The sequence below is a fragment of the Aegilops tauschii genome, chromosome 1, assembly GCF_002575655.3.
Source record: "Aegilops tauschii subsp. strangulata cultivar AL8/78 chromosome 1, Aet v6.0, whole genome shotgun sequence".
Taxonomy (NCBI): domain Eukaryota; kingdom Viridiplantae; phylum Streptophyta; class Magnoliopsida; order Poales; family Poaceae; genus Aegilops; species Aegilops tauschii.
Window position 1 is genome coordinate 22,509,139 of NC_053035.3, and position 19,248 is coordinate 22,528,386.

Consider the following 19,248-nt stretch of genomic DNA (forward strand, 5'->3'; position numbering starts at 1 on the left):
TTTCGAAAATGCATGTTCGCCGCTCGGGTGTGTATCTCTACAGGGTGCCCATGGTGGGCCGGCCCACCCTGGGATTTTGGGTCGTCCCAGGCCCCGATTCCCCTCTGTTCTGCTGCGCGCTTCCAATCTCTACTCGCCCCCAGCCGCCTGCCTCGCTGGCGACTTGCCGTCCCCGGACGGCATGACTCTAGGAGGAGACGCCCGACTAACAGGAGGCCAGGAGCCGCTCGCCCAACAGCGTCACCGCTGCCCAGGCGCGCCGCCGTGCCTACCTTCCCAGTCCGTTCAGGGTTCAGGCATGCAGCACCCACCAAGCCAACCCGATTTATCCTGAGATATGTCCTCAACACTCAACAGGCACTCCTCATTACCCATTTTCTAATTGATTCATTACTCATTAGGCAGGACTATCATTAGGGTTTGTTGTGTGCTCAGTGCTACCTACACTTAATGGTTCAGATGTATTTTGGTAATCTTTAGTACCTCTAAAGTTCACAGGGTTTTCAAAATTCCGGCCCTCGGAACAGAAACTAGTAATTTTGGATTGTTGGTCGTAGTGACATTGACCCAGATTACTACTGCAAGCCAGGTTTGTTGACAATTTTACTTGTCTTTCTTACTCATTCGATATAATATCCAATTATTCACGTTGATTAGATGCAAATAATAAGCGCTAGACAAACTTCTTCATTCAGATTTTGGACGGTCTCTTACTGCAGTTACAATTCTGCATACTTGTCCTAGTAAGCTCACAAGTAAATGATTGATTCACTACATCTATGCTTGCCTTGTCATATTTGTTGTCAATATTCTTTTAGGGTGGACTACCCTATTTCTAAATACTGGAACCGTAGACATGAGTGAATAGTATTTCTCTATGTGATCTCTTCCATCATGTGTGGGTAACGAACACTGCATTGTATAGAAAGAAAGTGTCATTTCCAGCTTTTACATAGGTTTCGATCTTTTACATGGAATACAATCTGCCTACTTGCTTTGTGTCGCACTACCAACACTCCACCCTTGAAGCTAAACATTACGCCACTCATAATTGCTTAGTTTATTTGTTCACATTCGAATTTCATATGATTCTAATGTTCCTACTTCAGTTTTGAAATGTGTGCCTGCCTGTTATAGAGACATAAGGGGTTTGTATTTCTGTGTGTGGTCTGGTCAGCACGGTTGGGGAGGTGAACTTTGCATATGTAGGGGTTTATAGGGAGACACTCTCTGAGTTGAATCCGCAATGCATTCCATAGATAATCTGACTACTTTTCATGTTTTCATGAATCTCAGATTCTGAACAGCATCATAATGATTATGAGCTTGCGCGCATGAAAAGAATAAAGTAGAACAATGCCATGGTTGTCAAACTTGGCATTAAGGGACTAAAATCAAGTTTGGATGCAATGCAATGCAAACGCTCTCCACCTATAGATTCATGCTCAGAATATGATCCTAACAGTGATTCTGAGCTAGAGGGAGACCTAAGTCAATGTAGCTCCCTAGTGGAGGAGTCAGAGGAAGATGCCCTATCTTATTCACCCGTCAAGGTACTTGCTCTATCTTTCCAAGGTTACATTGCTCGCACATATCTTGCAACTGATGCTTTGCATTGCTTCTACTTTGTTGAACTGCCATTAGCTTAGTTTACACATCGTGTATGTGAATACGCCCTGCCTATCCATTTTCAGTACATATTCCATCTGTCATCATCCCATATTTATCCATTCAAATGTTGTTCTTGTGTATCAGACGTTCAAAAGGAAGAGGGCGATTGCTGATCGTGGAGGAGCACAAGCAAAGTATTTGGAAAAGGTAGTGGCACCTGATAAATCAAATACCCCATTAGGTGTAGTTGCAATATCACCTGACCCACAAAATACCCCAACTCTAGCAGACTCTAGTCCTACTACACTGGTCATTTCTGATGCCCAACTCAGCAGACCCCAACTGCAGCAAACAGTATGATTATGCCAGTTGACATAGCACCAGCTGTACGACGCAAAACCCCCATTCCAGCAAAGAGTACACCAAATCTAGTTGCCAAATCCCTTTTCGAACCAGAGAGAGCCCCAATTGCAGCAAATAGGACCCCTGTTCCATTTCTTCCCAGTTTAGAAGATGAAGCTTATGTTGTTGTCAGGAACTTTGTGCGCATCTTTCCTTCATGGAAAGATTATACCGCAGACACAGAACAATTCTAGTCTTCCTCCGCAACTTACGCGTAAGTAATGTACTAATGTTATTCAAGGTCATTACTGCATATGTTTCTGCTGAAAGAAGACACAAGATTTCATTCTTTTAAATAGGCGAGGAGCAAACTGGATTGTGATGATGAGCAAGGGTTGGTTGCGCTTTTCAAGCACTCGTTAATGAAGTATCGTTCCTACCTGAGGCAAGCGCACTTCGATGGCAAGCCTCTGAATGAAATTTCTGTAAAGTCTCCGGTGCTACATTTATCCGACGGTGATTGGAATAATCTTGTCACATCACAATTTGAACTACATTTATGCATTTGCCTTAATGTCTCACTTGTACGAAAACTCTTAGCAGAAGAACATTCGTTCTCAAGGGACCACAGAATCTCGCAACTATACTGCACACTGCATTGCTCTTGTGAGTACCTCTTTCCCTGTATGACCATACTTACTTTCATAGTTGTTTGATTATGTAGCATCACTGCACATGTTAGCCTCGTAATCGTCCATTTGGTGGACATTATAAGATCCGTATGGACTCTTACATAAATTTAGAATCAACCCAATGCTTTTGAAGAGGTTTAGCTCTGCAGTCCTCTTGTAAGGACTGAACGTGGTCTATCACTGTACTTACATTAACAGCTACTCCCTCCGTCCCATAATATAAGAACGTTTTGTACAGTACACCAGTGTTCAAAACACTCTTGTATTATGGGAAGAGGGATTGGTTCATTTTGTAGCATTCTGCATCTAATCTCCCTCGCCCACCATTTACTAAAAAAGATCAGATCTATATTTAATCTTACCAACAAGTAGAATACACAGACAATGCCAGTGCAGAAGTGTAGCCCATTGCTCTTGTCAGTACATTTTGTCTTGTAACGCTTGTACTTCCAGGGATTGGTAGTTGATTATGTAGCATCAATCTGCATCTTATCTTCATTATCCTCTATCCCTTCCAGTATTATCATATCTATAATTACTCTCTACAAAATGTAGAGTACAGGCAATGCTTATGAAGAAGATTTTCTGCTCAAATTCTTGAGTTATCCTTCCCTTGACATGGATAAGGGCATTATAAAGCCGGTGTTAACTGTTAATGTAAGTCAGTCCTTCTAAATCCTTTATCCTCAACTGCTGTTTAATTTGCTCATACTCCCTATCGTTTACTACTGTTTAGTTTGCTGTTTCTACCAAAATGCATGTTCTTAAGAACCGTAAGTTCTAAGTTTTACTTGTAAAACCAAATTCCTTATTCATACCATGCACATTACTTAATACGCCCTATATGTATGCTTGTTTTTGTGGATCTATAATCCAGTGTGTGGTGAAGCAGCCCACGTTTGCACCTTGCCATCTCATGTTTTATCTTACTGATGTGGCTGATGATATGAAAAACATGCCATGCACATTATCCAAAATAGATACAATGATTTTCTTTGCCCTTCATCTATGCTTGTTATGTTGACATGGTAATCCAGTAGTGTGGTGAAGCTCCCCGCATTCTGAACAATGCCTAATTATGCTATTGATATTTTGAACTTACTCTTTATTTTCTAATTTGAAATTGGATAGAATTGACAGAACAGTTATCATCTTTGTTTATACACGTGCAAAACTTGTCATCTCTCTGCTTTGTTTCAGGGTGATATGCCTGATGGCATGCACAAGTCTGCTGAAGGCTGTGAGACAAAGCCAACATATATTGCAGCAAAGAAGGCAAAACATCTTGAAGATAGCGAGACAACCCCAAAGTCTTGTCTTGATGCAGTGTTCAAGTTACTTGAGACTAACAGTCAGACAAGCTCACAGAATTCGTTGTCTGAATCAGTTCGACTTCTTCAGTCCCAAGTTCTAGCAGAAAGGCATTCTGCAACTCAACTTCAACTTGAAGTCCTATCTCTAAGAAAGATTGCGGAGAACACCAGTGAGAACCTCATCGCTAAACAGCTACACCTGGAAGCTATGACCGACATGCTAGGCCGGTCTCACAGCCTTGCTCAGCAGCTTGCGCAGCAGTTCCCCCGCAAGGCTAACCTTTCTTGAACTGTCTTGGAAGTGGTCTCGGTTCAGTATTATTTTGTTATGCTGCAATGGTGCCCAATTTTTGTAATCTGCTTCTTCGTTGCGCTTTATGATCACTAGTGGCGAACTTTGATGCCCAGTGGATGTAATATGTGTAATAGCCGTGATAGCCTAGCATAAGTTGCTTGCTTATTTATTTCCTTGTTGTCTTGTTTATTTGTTTGCTTGTAGCCAGTGCAGTTCTTTTTCCGCGGTTTGCTAGTGGCTGCAATAACCTATTTTTTAAAACTAGGCCACAATAACCATGGGCTAATATTTACTGTAGTGACACTGGGCCTCCTACGGGCCGTAGAAACAGTGGGCCTTCTACGGGCCGTAGAAACAGTAGGCCTTCTATGGGCCGTAGAAACAATGGGCCTTCTACGGGTCGTAGAAACAATGGGCCTTCTACGGGCCGTATCATCAATGGGCCTTATACGGGCCGTATGATCGATTGGCCAAACATGGGCCAATAACAGGCCGCATTATGGCCGTAAATGGGCTAGAGTTGGAATCGTCCATTCATGGGCCGACCATAACGGGCCATCGTTAATAGGCCGTATTTGATGACGCTATGAAAACGGCCCAACGTATTAACGGACCACAAACGGGCCGACTGTAACCACTGGCTGAATTTGGCCCACAAGCAGAAAATGACAGTAACGGGCCGTAAGTAAACGAATGCAGGAAATGAGCCCAAGAATAAATGGGCTCTGAGAAGGCCGAAAGATAACATGGGCTGGAAACGGCCCAACGGAATAACGGGCCGTTAATGGGTATAAAGTGATACACTATTCATTACGGGCCAGTTTCACCACGGGCCGTTAATGGGTGTAAAGTGATACGCTGTTCATTACAGGCCAGTTTCACCACGGGCCATTAATAGGCCAAGAGTTACATAGGGCCTCATATGGGCCGAAAGACGTCATGGGCCATACATGGGCCAGAAGTGAAAACGGGCTGGAATCATATTGGATGGCCCAGATGACGCTACTGGGCCTAATTCGGATAGGGCGTAACGGGCCTTGGGTTAGCGGGCTGTAAATGGGCTATATGCGAACAGGCCGTTAACAGGCTTTCCATGGGCCGGCCCGCCACCTTTTGACCAAGTCAAACGGGCCGGCCTTTTCACAGGAATGGGCCTCTGTTCGGCCGTGCCACGTGTCGACGTATCATAGGCGCCTTCTGTCCAATGAGTGGATGACATCTGGCCCAACGATGAGCCGACACGTGTTTCCTCCAGCCAATGATGATTTTACACGTGGAAAATCCCCATTGGTCGGGGCTGTTAATGGGTTATCGGATCCAAAACCTGACCCGATAGCTTAACGGCGTTCCTTTACAGTGGGTGCCACGTGTCGGTCACCCTTGACGAAAGCACTTCTGTGACGCGCGATTTATCATCATGGAAATGGACACTTCCGTGATGATAATTTTGGTAATGTGATGGAACACTTCTACGACAGCACAGGTATGGCTATCTTGATTCGGTCATAAATTTGTCATGGATGTACATGCATGACAAAAAACGCGACCAACTGTGACAAACATGTATCATCACGGAAGTGTATTTTTTTTGTAGTGCCAGATCCCGCAAAATGGTTGAGGCCATGAAATCTGAGATGGGATCCATGTATGAGAACAAAGTGTGGACTTTGGTTGACTTGCCCGATGATCGGCAAGCCATAGAGAATAAATGGATCTTCAAGAAGAAGACTGACGCTGACGGTAATGTTACTGTCTACAAAGCTCGACTTGTTGCGAAAGGTTTTCGACAAGTTCAAGGGGTTGACTATGATGAGACATTCTCACCCGTAGCGATGCTTAAGTCTGTCCAAATCATGTTAGCAATTGCCGCATTTTATGATTATGAAATTTGGCAAATGGATGTCAAAACTGCATTCCTGAATGGATTTCTGAAAAAAGAGTTGTATATGATGCAACCAGAAGGTTTTGTCGATCCAAAGGGAGCTAACAAAGTGTGCAAGCTCCAGTGATCCATTTATGGACTAGTGCAAGCCTCTCGGAGTTGGAATAAGCGTTTTGATAGTGTGATCAAAGCATATGGTTTTATACAGACTTTTGGAGAAGCCTGTATTTACAAGAAAGTGAGTGGGAGCTCTGTAGCATTTCTAATATTATATGTGGATGACATATTGTTGATTGGAAATGATATAGAATTTCTGGATAGCATAAAAGGATACTTGAATAAGAGTTTTTTAATGAAAGACCTCGGTGAAGCTGCTTACATATTGGGCATCAAGATCTATAGAGATAGATCAAGACGCTTAATTGGACTTTCACAAAGCACATACCTTGACAAAGTTTTGAAAAAGTTCAAAATGGATCAAGCAAAGAAAGGGTTCTTGCCTGTGTTACAAGGGGTGAAGTTGAGTCAGACTCAATGCCCGACCACTGCAGAAGATAGAGAGAAAATGAAAAGTGTTCCCTATGCTTCAGCCATATGCTCTATCATGTATGCAATGTTGTGTACTAGACCTGATGTGTGCCTTGCTATTAGCTTAGCAGGGAGGTACCAAAGTAATCCAGGAGTGGATCAGTGGACAGCGGTCAAGAACATCCTGAAATACCTGAAAAGGACTAAGGATGTGTTTCGCATTTATGGCGGTGACAAAGAGCTCTCGTAAATGGTTACGTCGATGCAAGCTTTGACACTGATCTGGATGATTCTAAATCGCAAACCAGATACGTGTTTATATTGAACGGTGGAGCTGTCAGTTGGTGCAGTTCTAAACAAAGCGTCGTGGCGGGATCTACGTGTGAAGCGGAGTACATAGCTGCTTCGGAAGCAGCAAATGATGGAGTCTGGATGAAGGAGTTCATATCCGATCTAGGTGTCATACCTAGTGCATCGGGTCCAATGAAAATCTTTTGTGACAGTACTGGTGCAATTGCCTTGGCAAAGGAATCCAGATTTCACAAGAGAACCAAGCACATCAAGAGATGCTTCAATTCCATCCGGGATCAAGTCCAGGTGGGAGACATAGAGATTTGCAAGATACATACGGATCTGAATGTTTCAGATCCGTTGACTAAGCATCTTCCACGAGCAAAACATGATCAGCACCAAGACTCCATGGGTGTTAGAATCATTACTATGTAATCTAGATTATTGACTCTAGTGCAAGTGGGAGACTGAAGGAAATATGCCCTAGAGGCAATAATAAAGTTATTATTTATTTCCTCATATCATGATAAATGTTTATTATTCATGCTAGAATTGTATTAACCGGAGACATAATACATGTGTGAATACATAGACAAACATAGTGTCACTAGTATGCCTCTACTTGACTAGCTCGTTAATCAAAGATGGTTGAGTTTCCTAGCCATAGACATGAGTTGTCATTTGATTAACGGGATCACATCATTCGGAGAATGATGTGATTGACTTGACCCATTTCGTTAGCTTAGCACTTGATCATTTAGTTTACTGCTACTGCTTTCTCCATGACTTATACATGTTCCTATGACTATGAGATTATGCAACTCCCGAATACCGGAGGACCACTTTGTGTGCTACCAAACGTCACAACGTAACTGGGTGATTATAAAGGTGCTCTACAGGTGTCTCCGATGGTACTTGTTGAGTTGGCATAGATCGAGGTTAGGATTTGTCACTCCGATTGTCGGAGAGGTATCTCTGGGCCCTCTCGGTATTGCACATCACTATAAGCCTTGCAAGCAATGTGACTAATGAGTTAGTTACAGGATGATGCACTACGGAACGAGTAAAGAGACTTGCCGGTAACAAGATTGGGCTAGGTATTGAGATATCGACGATCGAATCTCGGGCAAGTAACATACCGATGACAAAGGGAACAACGTATGTTGTTATGCGGTTTGACTGATAAAGATCTTCGTCGAATATGTAAGAACCAATATGAGCATCCAGGTTCTGCTATTGGTTATTGACCGGAGACGTGTCTCGGTCATGTCTACATAGTTCTCGAACCCGTAGGGTCCGCACGCTTAAAGTTCTGTGACGATCGGTATTATCAGTTTATATGTTTTGATGTACCAAAGGTAGTTCGGAGTTCTGGATATGATCACGGACATGACGAGGAGTCTTGAAATGGTCGAGACATAAAGATCGATATGTTGGACGACTATATTTGGACATCGGAATGGTTCTGAGTGAGATCGGGAATATACCGGAGCACCGGGAGGTTACCGGAACCCCCCGGGAGGTATATTTGCCTTATTGGGCCTTAGTCGAAAAGAGAGGAGAGGTGCAAAGGAGGGGGCGCGCCCCCCCAAGCCCAATCCGAATTGGGAGGGGGCCGGCCCCCCTTTCCTGCCTCCCTCCTTCCCTTCCTTTCCCTCTCCTACTCCAACTTGGAAGGGGGGAATCCTACTCCCGGTGGGAGTAGGACTCCCCTTGGTGCGCCCTCCTCCTGGCCGGCCACCTCCCCCTCCTATACTCCTTTATATACGGGGACGGGGGCACCCCTTGGAGACACAACAATTGATCATTGATCTTTTAGCCGTGTGCGGTGCCCTCCTCCACCATATTCCACCTCGGTCATATCGTAGCGGTGCTTAGGCGAAGCCCTGCGTCGGTAACTTCATCAACATCGTCATGACGCCGTCATGCTGACGAAACTCTCCCTCGAGCTCTACTGGATCGTGAGTTCGCGGGACGTCACCGAGTTGAACGTGTGCTGAACACGGAGGTGTTGTATGTTCGGTACTGAGGATCGGTCGATCGTCAAGACGTACGACTACATCAACCGCGTTGTCATAACGCTTCCGCTTTCGGTCTACGAGGGTACATGGACGACACTCTCCCCTCTCGTTGCTATGCATCACCATGATCTTGCGTGTGCGTAGGAAAGTTTTTGAAATTACTACGTTCCCCAACAACCGGCGGCTCCAAAAGGCACCAAGCCGCCATGAGCACAACACCACCCCCAACATCGGACCCATCTACCGCATCGTCCACACGACCACAGCATGCCACCACCACAACCAAGGGTCGCCGCCCTGCATCCCGAGCTTCGTGAGCTCCATGATACAAACCCATCGGCACCACGCCCCTCCCGCCAGCAGAGCAATCGGCTCTCACGTTGCAAACCCAGTCCGCGATGCACACCACCACGGGAGGAGAGCGTCACTGCAAACCACGACCACTCGGCGCCTTCCCTGGTCGCTGCGGGCGGACGAACGCAACTGTCACTGGCCCAGCCGCTCCAGTAGGCCGTCGCCTCCCCCAACAACATCCATCCACCTTCGGCAGTTGGGCATGTCGCCACCGTGGCTGGCGGCAACGACGGTGAGTGAGTAGCGGTGAGGTACATTGATACGTCTCCAACGTATCTATAATTTTTGATTGTTCCATGCTGTTATATTAGCATTCTTGGATGTCTTACATTCATTTTATAGTCATTTTATATCATTTTTTGGTACTAACCTATTGACATAGTGCCCAGTGCTAGTTGCTGTTTTCTGCATGTTTTTTACATCGCAGGAAATCAATACCAAATGGAGTTCAAACGCAGCGAAACTTTTTGTGGATTTTTTTGGACCAGAAGACATCCAGTGGGCCAAAGAAGTACCGAAGAGGGAGCCTGTGGGACACCAGGGCGCGCCTGGAGTTGTGCCCACCACGGTGGCCTCCCGCACCGCCTCTTTGCTCTACAAATACCCCAATATTCCAGAAACCCTATGGGAGTCGACGAAAATCAATTTCAGCCACCGCAAGTTCCAGAACCACCGGATCCAATCTAGGCACCATCACGGAGGGGTTCATCATGTCCATTGGTGCCTCTCCGATGATGCGTGAGTAGTTCTTTGTAGACCTACGGGTCCGTAGTTAGTAGCTAGATGGCTTACTCTCTCTTTTGATTCTCAATACAATGGTCTCTTGGAGATCCATATGACGTAACACTTTTTGCAGTGTGTTTGTCGGGATCCGACGAACTTTGAGTTTATGATCAAATCTATCTTTTTATCCATGAAAGTTATTTGAGTCTTCTTTGATCTCTTATATGCATGATTTCCTATAGCCTCGTATTTGTTCTCCGATATTTGGTTTTTTTGGCCAACTTGATATATTTATCTTGCAATAGGAAGAGGTGCTTTGTAATGGGTTTGATCTTACGGTGCTTGATCCCAGTGACAGAAGGGGAACTGACACTATGTATCGTTGCTATTAAGGATAACAAGATGGGGTCAATTTCTACATAAATAGATCTTGTCTACATCATGTCATCGTTCTTATTGCATTACTCCGTTTCTCCATGAACTTAATACACTAGATGCATGCTGGATAGCGGTCGATGTGTGGAGTAATAGTGGTAGATGGATGCAGGAGTCGGTCTACCAATCTTGGACGTGATGCCTATATAATGATCATTGCCTGGATATTGTCGTGATTATTTGAAGTTCTATCAACTGCCCAACAGTTATTCGTTTACCTACCGTTCACTATTTTTATTGACAGAACACACTAGTGAAATCTACGACCCCCGGGTCTCTTCTTTACTATATTTGCCTTTGTGATCTATTTTTATTTTCTTTTATCTTCAGATCTATTAAACAAAAAATACAAAAGTACCTTGTTGCACTTTATCTTATTTGCGATCCGTTTATTCAATCTATTACAACTTTCTCACGTCCACTTGTCAATTTCTGGCGCCGTTGCCCGAAAGGGATTGACAACCCCTTTAACACGTCGGGTTGCGAGTATTTGTTATTTGTGTGCAGGTGTTGTTTACATAGTGTTGCTTGGTTCTCCTACTGGTTCGATAACCTTGGTCTCATCATTGAGGGAAATACCTACCGTTGCTGTGCTGCATCATCCCTTCCTCTGTGGGGAAATACCGACGTAGTTCTAGCAGACATCATACATTTTTGTGTGGATCTGGGTTTGCTCCGGAGCCGCCCTGGGAAGCAACACGGGAGCGTCTCTGGAAAGTGATCGCCACTGCTGCCATTTTCACTTACCATCTAATGTCAATTTTGCAAAAGAAGGAATATAAGGTGCACAACAGAGGAATTGTTGAGGTGTTGGTAACCCCTTAGGAAAACAAAGTTATGTTCCGCTAAAATAAGACAAAAAAAAAGACAAGAAGAAAGAAAGATTAAGTTCTGTTAAACAGAATCACCTCCTCCATCAGTGACATAGGAGTTATTACATATCCAAGGCAGTGACACCAAACATGAGTATAAGTCTCAACCAATGATTCTGATGAAGCCTAACTAAATACCTTTTTCTGCACTGAACTTTTTCGTTACATGGTCAGGCGTTCATGGGCATGATGCATCCAAAGATCGTCATGAAGTTCATAATCTATTCCATCATCCGTCAGCCCTCATGAGTCCCGTCATTCTCGGCTTATCCTGCCAACTATTGTCTTCTCCGCACAATGCTGCAAAAATAAAGCTAGGTTTAATGACATGCATTTTTCATGTACCATGATCCTCATATCACAAGGTCAAGTGGCTGGCCACCAAGGTCAAGGGCCTGGAGCAACTCTGATGGCCACCGTGAGTTCTTGCCTCTTCATCTGCTCTGTACTTGGGCTATAGACTCGTTCTGGATGAACATAACTTACATTGTTTAAATTGGTTAGGGAAGAAACATACTGATAGAGAGGGCACACAATACATGGCCAAAAATTAAATAAATAAATAAAGCATATACCAGAGTCGAAAGGCATATGGAGAAAGGACGGTTCTAGAGAGAGCACATATTTGGGTAGGAAGGCATCAAGAGAAAGGGCGAGTGTGTGTGTGAGTGAGAGAGGGGGGAGAGAGAATTGTATGCACGCCTTGACAAAGCAAGCACAAAGTGAAATATAGCACAATGAAATGTTGCATGTTTGAAATTATGAGGGTGTGTGAATGGCGGTAGAGGTGGGATTCTTAGCCTGGTGTGAGGTGAAGGAGAATGAGGAGGAAGATAAGAATAATGTTCAATGGTAAAACAAAATTTGCAATCGGGTTAAACCATAGATTGAAGCTGACGATGCCACCATGTAATGTTAATGTGCATGAAGATCCAATATTAGACAACTTATTGTTGAATAACTCGAATATGTTGTGCTTCCGCTGCACGGGCAATTTTTTCTAGTGTAGGAAGAAATTTCCAAAAAAGAAAACGAAGTGCATATGAAATTCTTTCTGTTGTGATGCGATATACCCTACGTAAATGGATCCTGGTGTGACGTGCAGTATCATAACAAACTTCTAAATCAATCGAGAAAAGAACACAACTCTCCTTTTGTGAAAAAGGGAAAATAAATGCTCACCCCCGCACGGTCCTAATCACACACGAACACGTTCTTGCAACCCTAGGAGCCGTACGCACCTCGGCAGGATCGTCCTAGCTTATACTATTATTATACAATATATTTACTACCCGTGAGCGTGCAGACAACGCCACACGATCACAACTCAACCAAGGAGAATCCGTCGACAGATGGCCTGCGCCGAAACACTCCCGGGCGACATCCTCGATGCGATCTACCGCCAGTTCTCCTCGCCGTACGACCGCGCGCGCTTCGCCGCCGTGTGCACGTCGTGGCGTGCCATTGCGTCATGGCACCCAAATCTGCCTGCTCTCCCGCTGCTGCTCCCGTCGACGGGCAACAAGCGCCGCGACCGTGCAGCGCGCGCCTACAGCCTGGAGGACCGTAGGGTCCTGCGCGCCCCGCTGCCGTGGGTACCGTTGGGCAAGCGGATAGTCGGGTGCCACGACGGCGGCTGGGTCGCTGCTGCCGTCGGCTCATGGGTCACGGTCACCAACCTCTTCACCAGCGCCTGCGTGCTGCGGAGGGACTTTGTATGTAGATGCACAATTGCTCGAAGACGAACCAACGAGAAAATCTCCATCCGAAAAATCGTCTTCTCAAAGGACCCTGCCTCAAAAGGTTGTATCATGGCCGCCATGACCACCGGATGCGGGATAGTGCTCTGCGGGCTTGGTTCCAAAGATGATGGCGAAAGGGCGACGCAGGAATGCAGCACGATGGACCCATATCCAACCTTCCTAGACATTGCCTTCTGCAATGGCGAACTCTACGGCATCGCGAGTCACGAACTTTTATATAGGTTTGTCATTGGCCAAAACAAATACGGCGCTCTGGTGGTCAGCTTGGTCGAACAATTAACCACCGAAAGACCTATCGACGCGTATGAGTATGGGGCATTTCCTTATGCCAAATACATTTTTGAGCTGCATGGCAAAGTGGCAGTGGCGTTGGATGTCTGGGTGTTAAGCGATAATCTCAAGTCACAATCATTGAAGGCACGATTTTTTAGGGTGTTTGAGCTCATCGATAGCAATACAACACACCCACCTAATAGTAGATACATGTGGACGGAACTGACAAGCTTGGGTGACCACACATTGTTCCTAGGGCCAGGATGCTGCAAGGCCGTGCATGTGGCGGGCATGGGTGGTGTCGTGGAAGCGAACTGTATCTACTACTTATCTCCATGTGACGATGTGGAGCGCTTAACAAGGTTGGACCTCGGTAGTTGCTTTGTCTATTGTTGGGAAAGCGATGGCGTGCACCACTCGGAGAGGATCATGTCACACAGATATCATTACCATGAGAAGGGTTCGGAGTATGGTGGTAAAGAGTATAATAGTTGTACCTGGGTTCTTCCTCCACCCTTTTAGCTCATGTGCCCATGCATGCATGCATCAGGCTTGTACCAGATTAATATGTTATGGGGAGCAATGTTCATATTTAACTGGTTTTCTCGCTAAGGAACTGCTATATATCATGATTGCACCGTATATGCACGTGACTTGGTACGGTGGCATGGTATGTTGCATAGCCTTGAGTATAGGTTCATTTGTTTCTGTGTAAATTATTTGTAAGGGGAAGTACAGTAAATCTTTTCTATAACTAATTATCTATGCCTTGTTGATTTCCTATCAAATTAAGAGCAATGTCTTTTTTTAAGAAGAGTTAAGAGAAATATTTGACTGAATTAATTAATAGTAACCGCGTATGTCATATGATCGTATTTTTTCCTCTCATGCTAGAACTACACATTTACGTACATACAGAACCTCAAAATTACTACATATATACGTAGTCGTGGACTCGATTGTGTGTCTATGCCACTGAGAAGTCGGGTTAGCGGGATGATGAACATGGTCCGTTAGGCCAGTTGAACAAGGCCGTTGACAGAATAAGACGTTGCAACAAAGGAGATGGGCACAAGAATAAAATGCTCCATGTGTGGAGGCACGCGCGCAAGAGAGAGAGAACCCACACTGGTAAATCGATCGTTGATTCCGGATTCTCATAGCTACTACAGTCGATAATATTATAATTCCGGGTGGGAAGCCGGAATGCAAAACGACTCCTGGGAGAATAATATACTCCATGCATGCTCTACAATTTGTGAATAGCAAACAATTTGGGAAAATGATAAAGATGTGTTTTGATTTTTTTACTTTTGGGTGCCTGTAAAAGTAGTGCAGACTGTGAAAAATAAATTTTGTGCTTCAAATATTCTTTTTTTAGAGCACTGGGTTTTGTTTTCAAGCCCAGATCATCCCAGAAACCTTGTTCACATGTAATATAAGGCACACGCATATGTTGTGAAAAGAATAGTCCATCTTAATATGTATTTTACGATTTTTTTCTATTAATTTTCTAGCGTATGTTTTTTTAACAGAGAAATGGGCATATGGTCTTGATGGCAAAAAACTGTCGTGTTCTGATGTCTTTGCACAAAAGTTGTGCGTACAAACGGCAGCAAGATAAAAAAGCCGACGAAAATTTGTTGTTGTGTGAAGAATGATTGTGTTTGTGTACAATACTACTTATAATATGCTTTTTAGAATTCTACTACTTTTTTTGAGCAATTTTTAGAATTCAACAATAGTATTCCAAATGTTGTATAACACAACTTTTTTTGAGGGTTTTGTATATAAGACAACTAAACCCAGGCATGGGTTGTCGGGCCGGCCCACCCGGTTCCAGTCCGGGCTCAGGACTCAATTTTTAGCATGCAGCCAGCATCTGCCATATCCCGGAGATCGATTCGATCGTGTACTACGATCACAATCCGATCTGCTACAAAGCTCGAGACCTCATCCATGACCAGCGACGGCCGCCGGCAGGGGTGGTCCGATCTCCCAGACGACCTCCTGGACGAGGTCTACCGCCGGTGCGTCCTCTCGCTGTTCGATCGTGCCCGCTTCGCCTCCGTCTGCGAGTCATGGCGCGCCGTCGCGACACAGCGGCACCCGGCGATTCGCGCTCTCCCGCTGCTGCTTCCGTCGACGGGCAACGGCAAGCGCGACCGGACGGTGGGGGCGTACCGCCTCGAAGATGGCAGGGTCGTGCGCGCCTCGTTCCAGGGTTTCCCGTGGGGTAAGAGGATCGTCGGATCTCACGATGGTGGCTGGATCGCCGCCGCGACTGGCGCTCAGCTCTTTATCGTGAATCTCTTCTCCGGTGCTCGGGTGGAGCTGTCCGCGAAACAGAGGATCATCAGATGCAAATGCCTTACCAAAAGGCCGAGATCTCGTCATGCCACTGGTCAGATCTCCATTACAAAAATCGTCTTCTCCAAGGAACCTTGCTCAACTGGTTGCATCATTGCCGGGATAACCACGGGGTGCAAGATAGCACTCTGCAGGGTTGACTGCCCAAATGGTGGGTGGACAACAAGCGGATGTGAGACCAACACAGAGCTTATGGACATCACCTTTTGCAACGGTAAGCTCTATGCCCTTACCTCAAAGGAATTGTTGGAGTTCCGCATGAATGAAAATGGAGCTCTGGTGGTCAACTTGGTTGACCGCATTCGCCGCGGTATGAGTGTCCTTGGTATATGGAAATTGCTCGAAAAATACATCTTCGAATTACATGGCAAGCTGGCAATGGCCGTGGGGTTCTCGCCGATGATTTACTCCCGTGGAGCTCAATTTTTTAGAGTGTTTGAGCTCACTCCCGCAATGCGAGAGGTTACGAGTTTGGGCGACCATGCATTGTTCTTGGGGCCAGGGTGTTGTAAGGCGGTGCATGTGCCCGTGACAGGTGGTCAGGGCATGGTGGAAAGAAACTGCATCTACTACTTGAAGCAACACATATGTCCCAAGGACGATGTGGAATGCTTAAAGAGATTGGACCTAGGCAGCTACAACATATATTATGGAAAAAGCAAAGGTGTGGATCACTCAGAGAAGATCAGGTCATGGGTATACCATCACCCTCATGAGGATGGCAATAATGGTTGTATTTGGGTTCTGCCGCCGGACTTCTGATTGCTCATTCATGCATGTAACTTATGCTCAAAAAGAGTAGTCATATCTATTTTATGTTACTCCCTCCAATCGATATTAATTAAGAGGAATGTCTTTTCTAAGAGGACCTAAGAGAAATATTTGACGGAATTAATTAATAACAGAGTATACAAAAAAGAGAACAATAAAACTGAGCCTAAACCGAGCTCTCTCGGTGATTAGCGCGTTGGGCCGTCCGTTTTCCCGATCAAACTATTTACGGTCATCCGATCTGTCCGTGGGTGAATCCTATTTGACGCTCGCGTGCGTCCGACTGCAGCCCTTTCACTGAAGCGCGCGAGCGAGCAGCGCGAAACGGGCTGGCCCACTTTGAGCGTTGAAGCAGTGCCTCACAAACCGGTTTTGGGAACCTTCTAGAGGTTCCTTCGAACGATTTTTTCTGTTTTTTCTTTTACTGGTTTTTCAGTTTTTTCTTTTTCCTTTTTCTTTTTTTTTCTTTTTCTTTTTTCTTTCTGTTTCTTTTTTCTCCTGTTTCTTTTATTTTTCCTTTCCTTTCCTTTTATCCTTTTAGGTTTTACTTTTATTCTTAATTTTCCAAAATGTTCAAAATTACAAATTTGTTCATAACTTCAAAAATTGTTCATGGTCTTGAAAAAAAATCAGTTTTTTCAAAAACAATCACAATTCAACAATTGTTCAGCGTATATTACAAAAATGTTCAATTTATATTTCAAAATTGTTTGTGATATATCACAAAAATGTTCAATGTCTATTTAAATATTGTACAGCTTATATCACAAAAATCTTCAATGTGTAGTTCAAAAAATGTTCATCCTTTATTAATAAAAAAATGTTTTAATGTACATTTAATAAAATGTTCAGCATATATCACAAAAATGTTCAATGTGTAGTATTAATAAAAAATGTTTTAATGTATATTTAATAAAATGTTCTGATTATATCACAAAAATATGTGTATTTTAAAATTGTTCAGCATATATCAATAAGTTCAATGTGTATTTAAATTGTTCGTAGTATTTTTACAAAAATGTTCCATGGTTGAAAAAGTTCGATTTTTTCTGGATCTGCCAACGCATTGAGTTCATAAATGTTTTTGCGGCCTACTAACCACGAACACTTGGTAGCTCAACTTGTTGGGAACGCTGACCCTCTACAGCCTGGTTATAAGTTCGAATCCCCGTGATAGCTTTGTTTTTCTTTTATTTGTAGTACCTTCTTAGCCATGATTCCATCGAATGGGCCGGCTCATTTAGATCGCTCCTGCGCGGAAGCTCGTCCTTTTGGCTAGCGAGCGTCAGCTAGGGACTCCCCTGACCGTGCACCATGTTTTATGCACATCTCAGCGCGCCTGGGCTGCTCGTGGGCCTACTGTTCTGTGGGCTGCTATTCTCGAAACTAGTTTGGAGCCCTCTCGTTCGCCTACACAGCCTAGTGTATGATCCTGAGCGAACGGCTGTGATACGCGCTGTCCATCTGCCTCGCCTCTAGACAAGGGCCAACCTCACTCCACCCCTCCTGGCTAGGTCTGCCTCATCTCGCTCCCATCCGTTTCCCACGCAGATGACAATGGCGACGGCGGCGGCGCCATCGGGGCGGTGAAGATGGCGGCGAGCTGAATAAGGGCGAGTCCGACTTCTTCTTGTCCGTCTAGCGCTGGCTGCGGTGTTGGTGATAATCTGGGGGCTTTTGTGCCTTGCGGATCCGGGAGGCCGGAGGCCGTGGCGGTGGATCTCGCGTTCGAAAGCTTCGTCGGATGTGGTGATGGTGACCGGAGCGGAGTCGGAGTTGGGGCTACAGGCCCTGTTTTCTGGTCATGGTTTGTGGCGGTTCATCTACCTTCACGTCTTTGGTGTGCTTGAGCCATGATGAAGGTATGGAGCTGACTTTTCCGTGGGGATTGTCCCCGGCGGGACCTATGATGCGGCCTCAAAAGCCATAGATGGTGATGCGGGAAAATGGCTTCTTTCGGCTCGAGCAGACAACGAGCAGCCGTCCGGCAGGTGGTTAAGGCAAGGCTGGAGTTTAATGTTGTAAGGATCGTTGTGCTTAGGTTTTTTTTGCATGGTAATATATGTTTCATTCATATCATAAAGAACAAAGTACAAGTCACGTAAAGACCGACATGACAAAACTAAAAAGATAGCAGAACATCTCTGAGCTTGACACCAACACCCGTCATTTGCCTTCGGCACCACCACAGCAGCCACAGAAGAAAATAATGACGAATCACCTCCTCACTCAAGCTCGACGCGGCTCCATCGCTGATATGCAGCTTTGCGGGCCTCCAAGGTGGCTCACCAAAAGTGAAGTCCTTGTCGTTGAACGAATCAGGCCGGGGCAACACCCCGGACACGCCATCGAACTCCAGATCTGGCACCCCACCACGACTAAGACGTCGAAGAAGGAAACCATACATGTCATCCACGAACCACGAGCCCAGCACATGTTCCGTCTTACAGATGTTGTCGATGCAGACCACAATCTGCATCCGCTCCTGCACTACCTCCCAAGCTCCGCGCCGACGCTGGAGCAAACGTCGTCGCAACGGCGGAGCCCGAGGACACGGGTCCACCACGAGGATGCCGTCGCCGCTACGCCGTCCTTGCTTGAACAGACTGGTTTCCAAATTCATCCCCAACCATAGGACCGATGGCCCCGTCAGGGAAAGATCCGAAGAATCATTATTCAGTGCCGTCATCGTCGCCGCCGAAGCAAAGACGA

At 45.3% G+C, this 19,248-nt stretch overlaps 2 protein-coding genes across 2 annotated transcripts; both read left to right on the forward strand.

The window, feature by feature from the left end:
• The first annotated feature begins 12,711 nt into the window (after positions 1-12,711).
• LOC109785739 (uncharacterized) lies at positions 12,712-13,917 on the forward strand. The gene has a single exon (XM_020344335.1). It carries the CDS (start codon positions 12,712-12,714, stop codon positions 13,915-13,917), a length of 1,206 nt encoding a protein of 401 aa, XP_020199924.1.
• Positions 13,918-15,354: 1,437 nt separating this feature from the next.
• On the forward strand, positions 15,355-16,527 carry LOC141026987 (probable F-box protein At4g22165). The gene has a single exon (XM_073503897.1). It carries the CDS (start codon positions 15,355-15,357, stop codon positions 16,525-16,527), a length of 1,173 nt encoding a protein of 390 aa, XP_073359998.1.
• The last annotated feature ends 2,721 nt before the right edge of the window (positions 16,528-19,248 follow it).

Bases quoted from the DNA above. Each gene is read 5' to 3' on its own strand.
- LOC141026987 (XM_073503897.1), top strand. From the start codon at position 15,355: ATGACCAGCGACGGCCGCCGGCAGGGGTGGTCCGATCTCCCAGACGAC.
- LOC109785739 (XM_020344335.1), top strand. From the start codon at position 12,712: ATGGCCTGCGCCGAAACACTCCCGGGCGACATCCTCGATGCGATCTAC.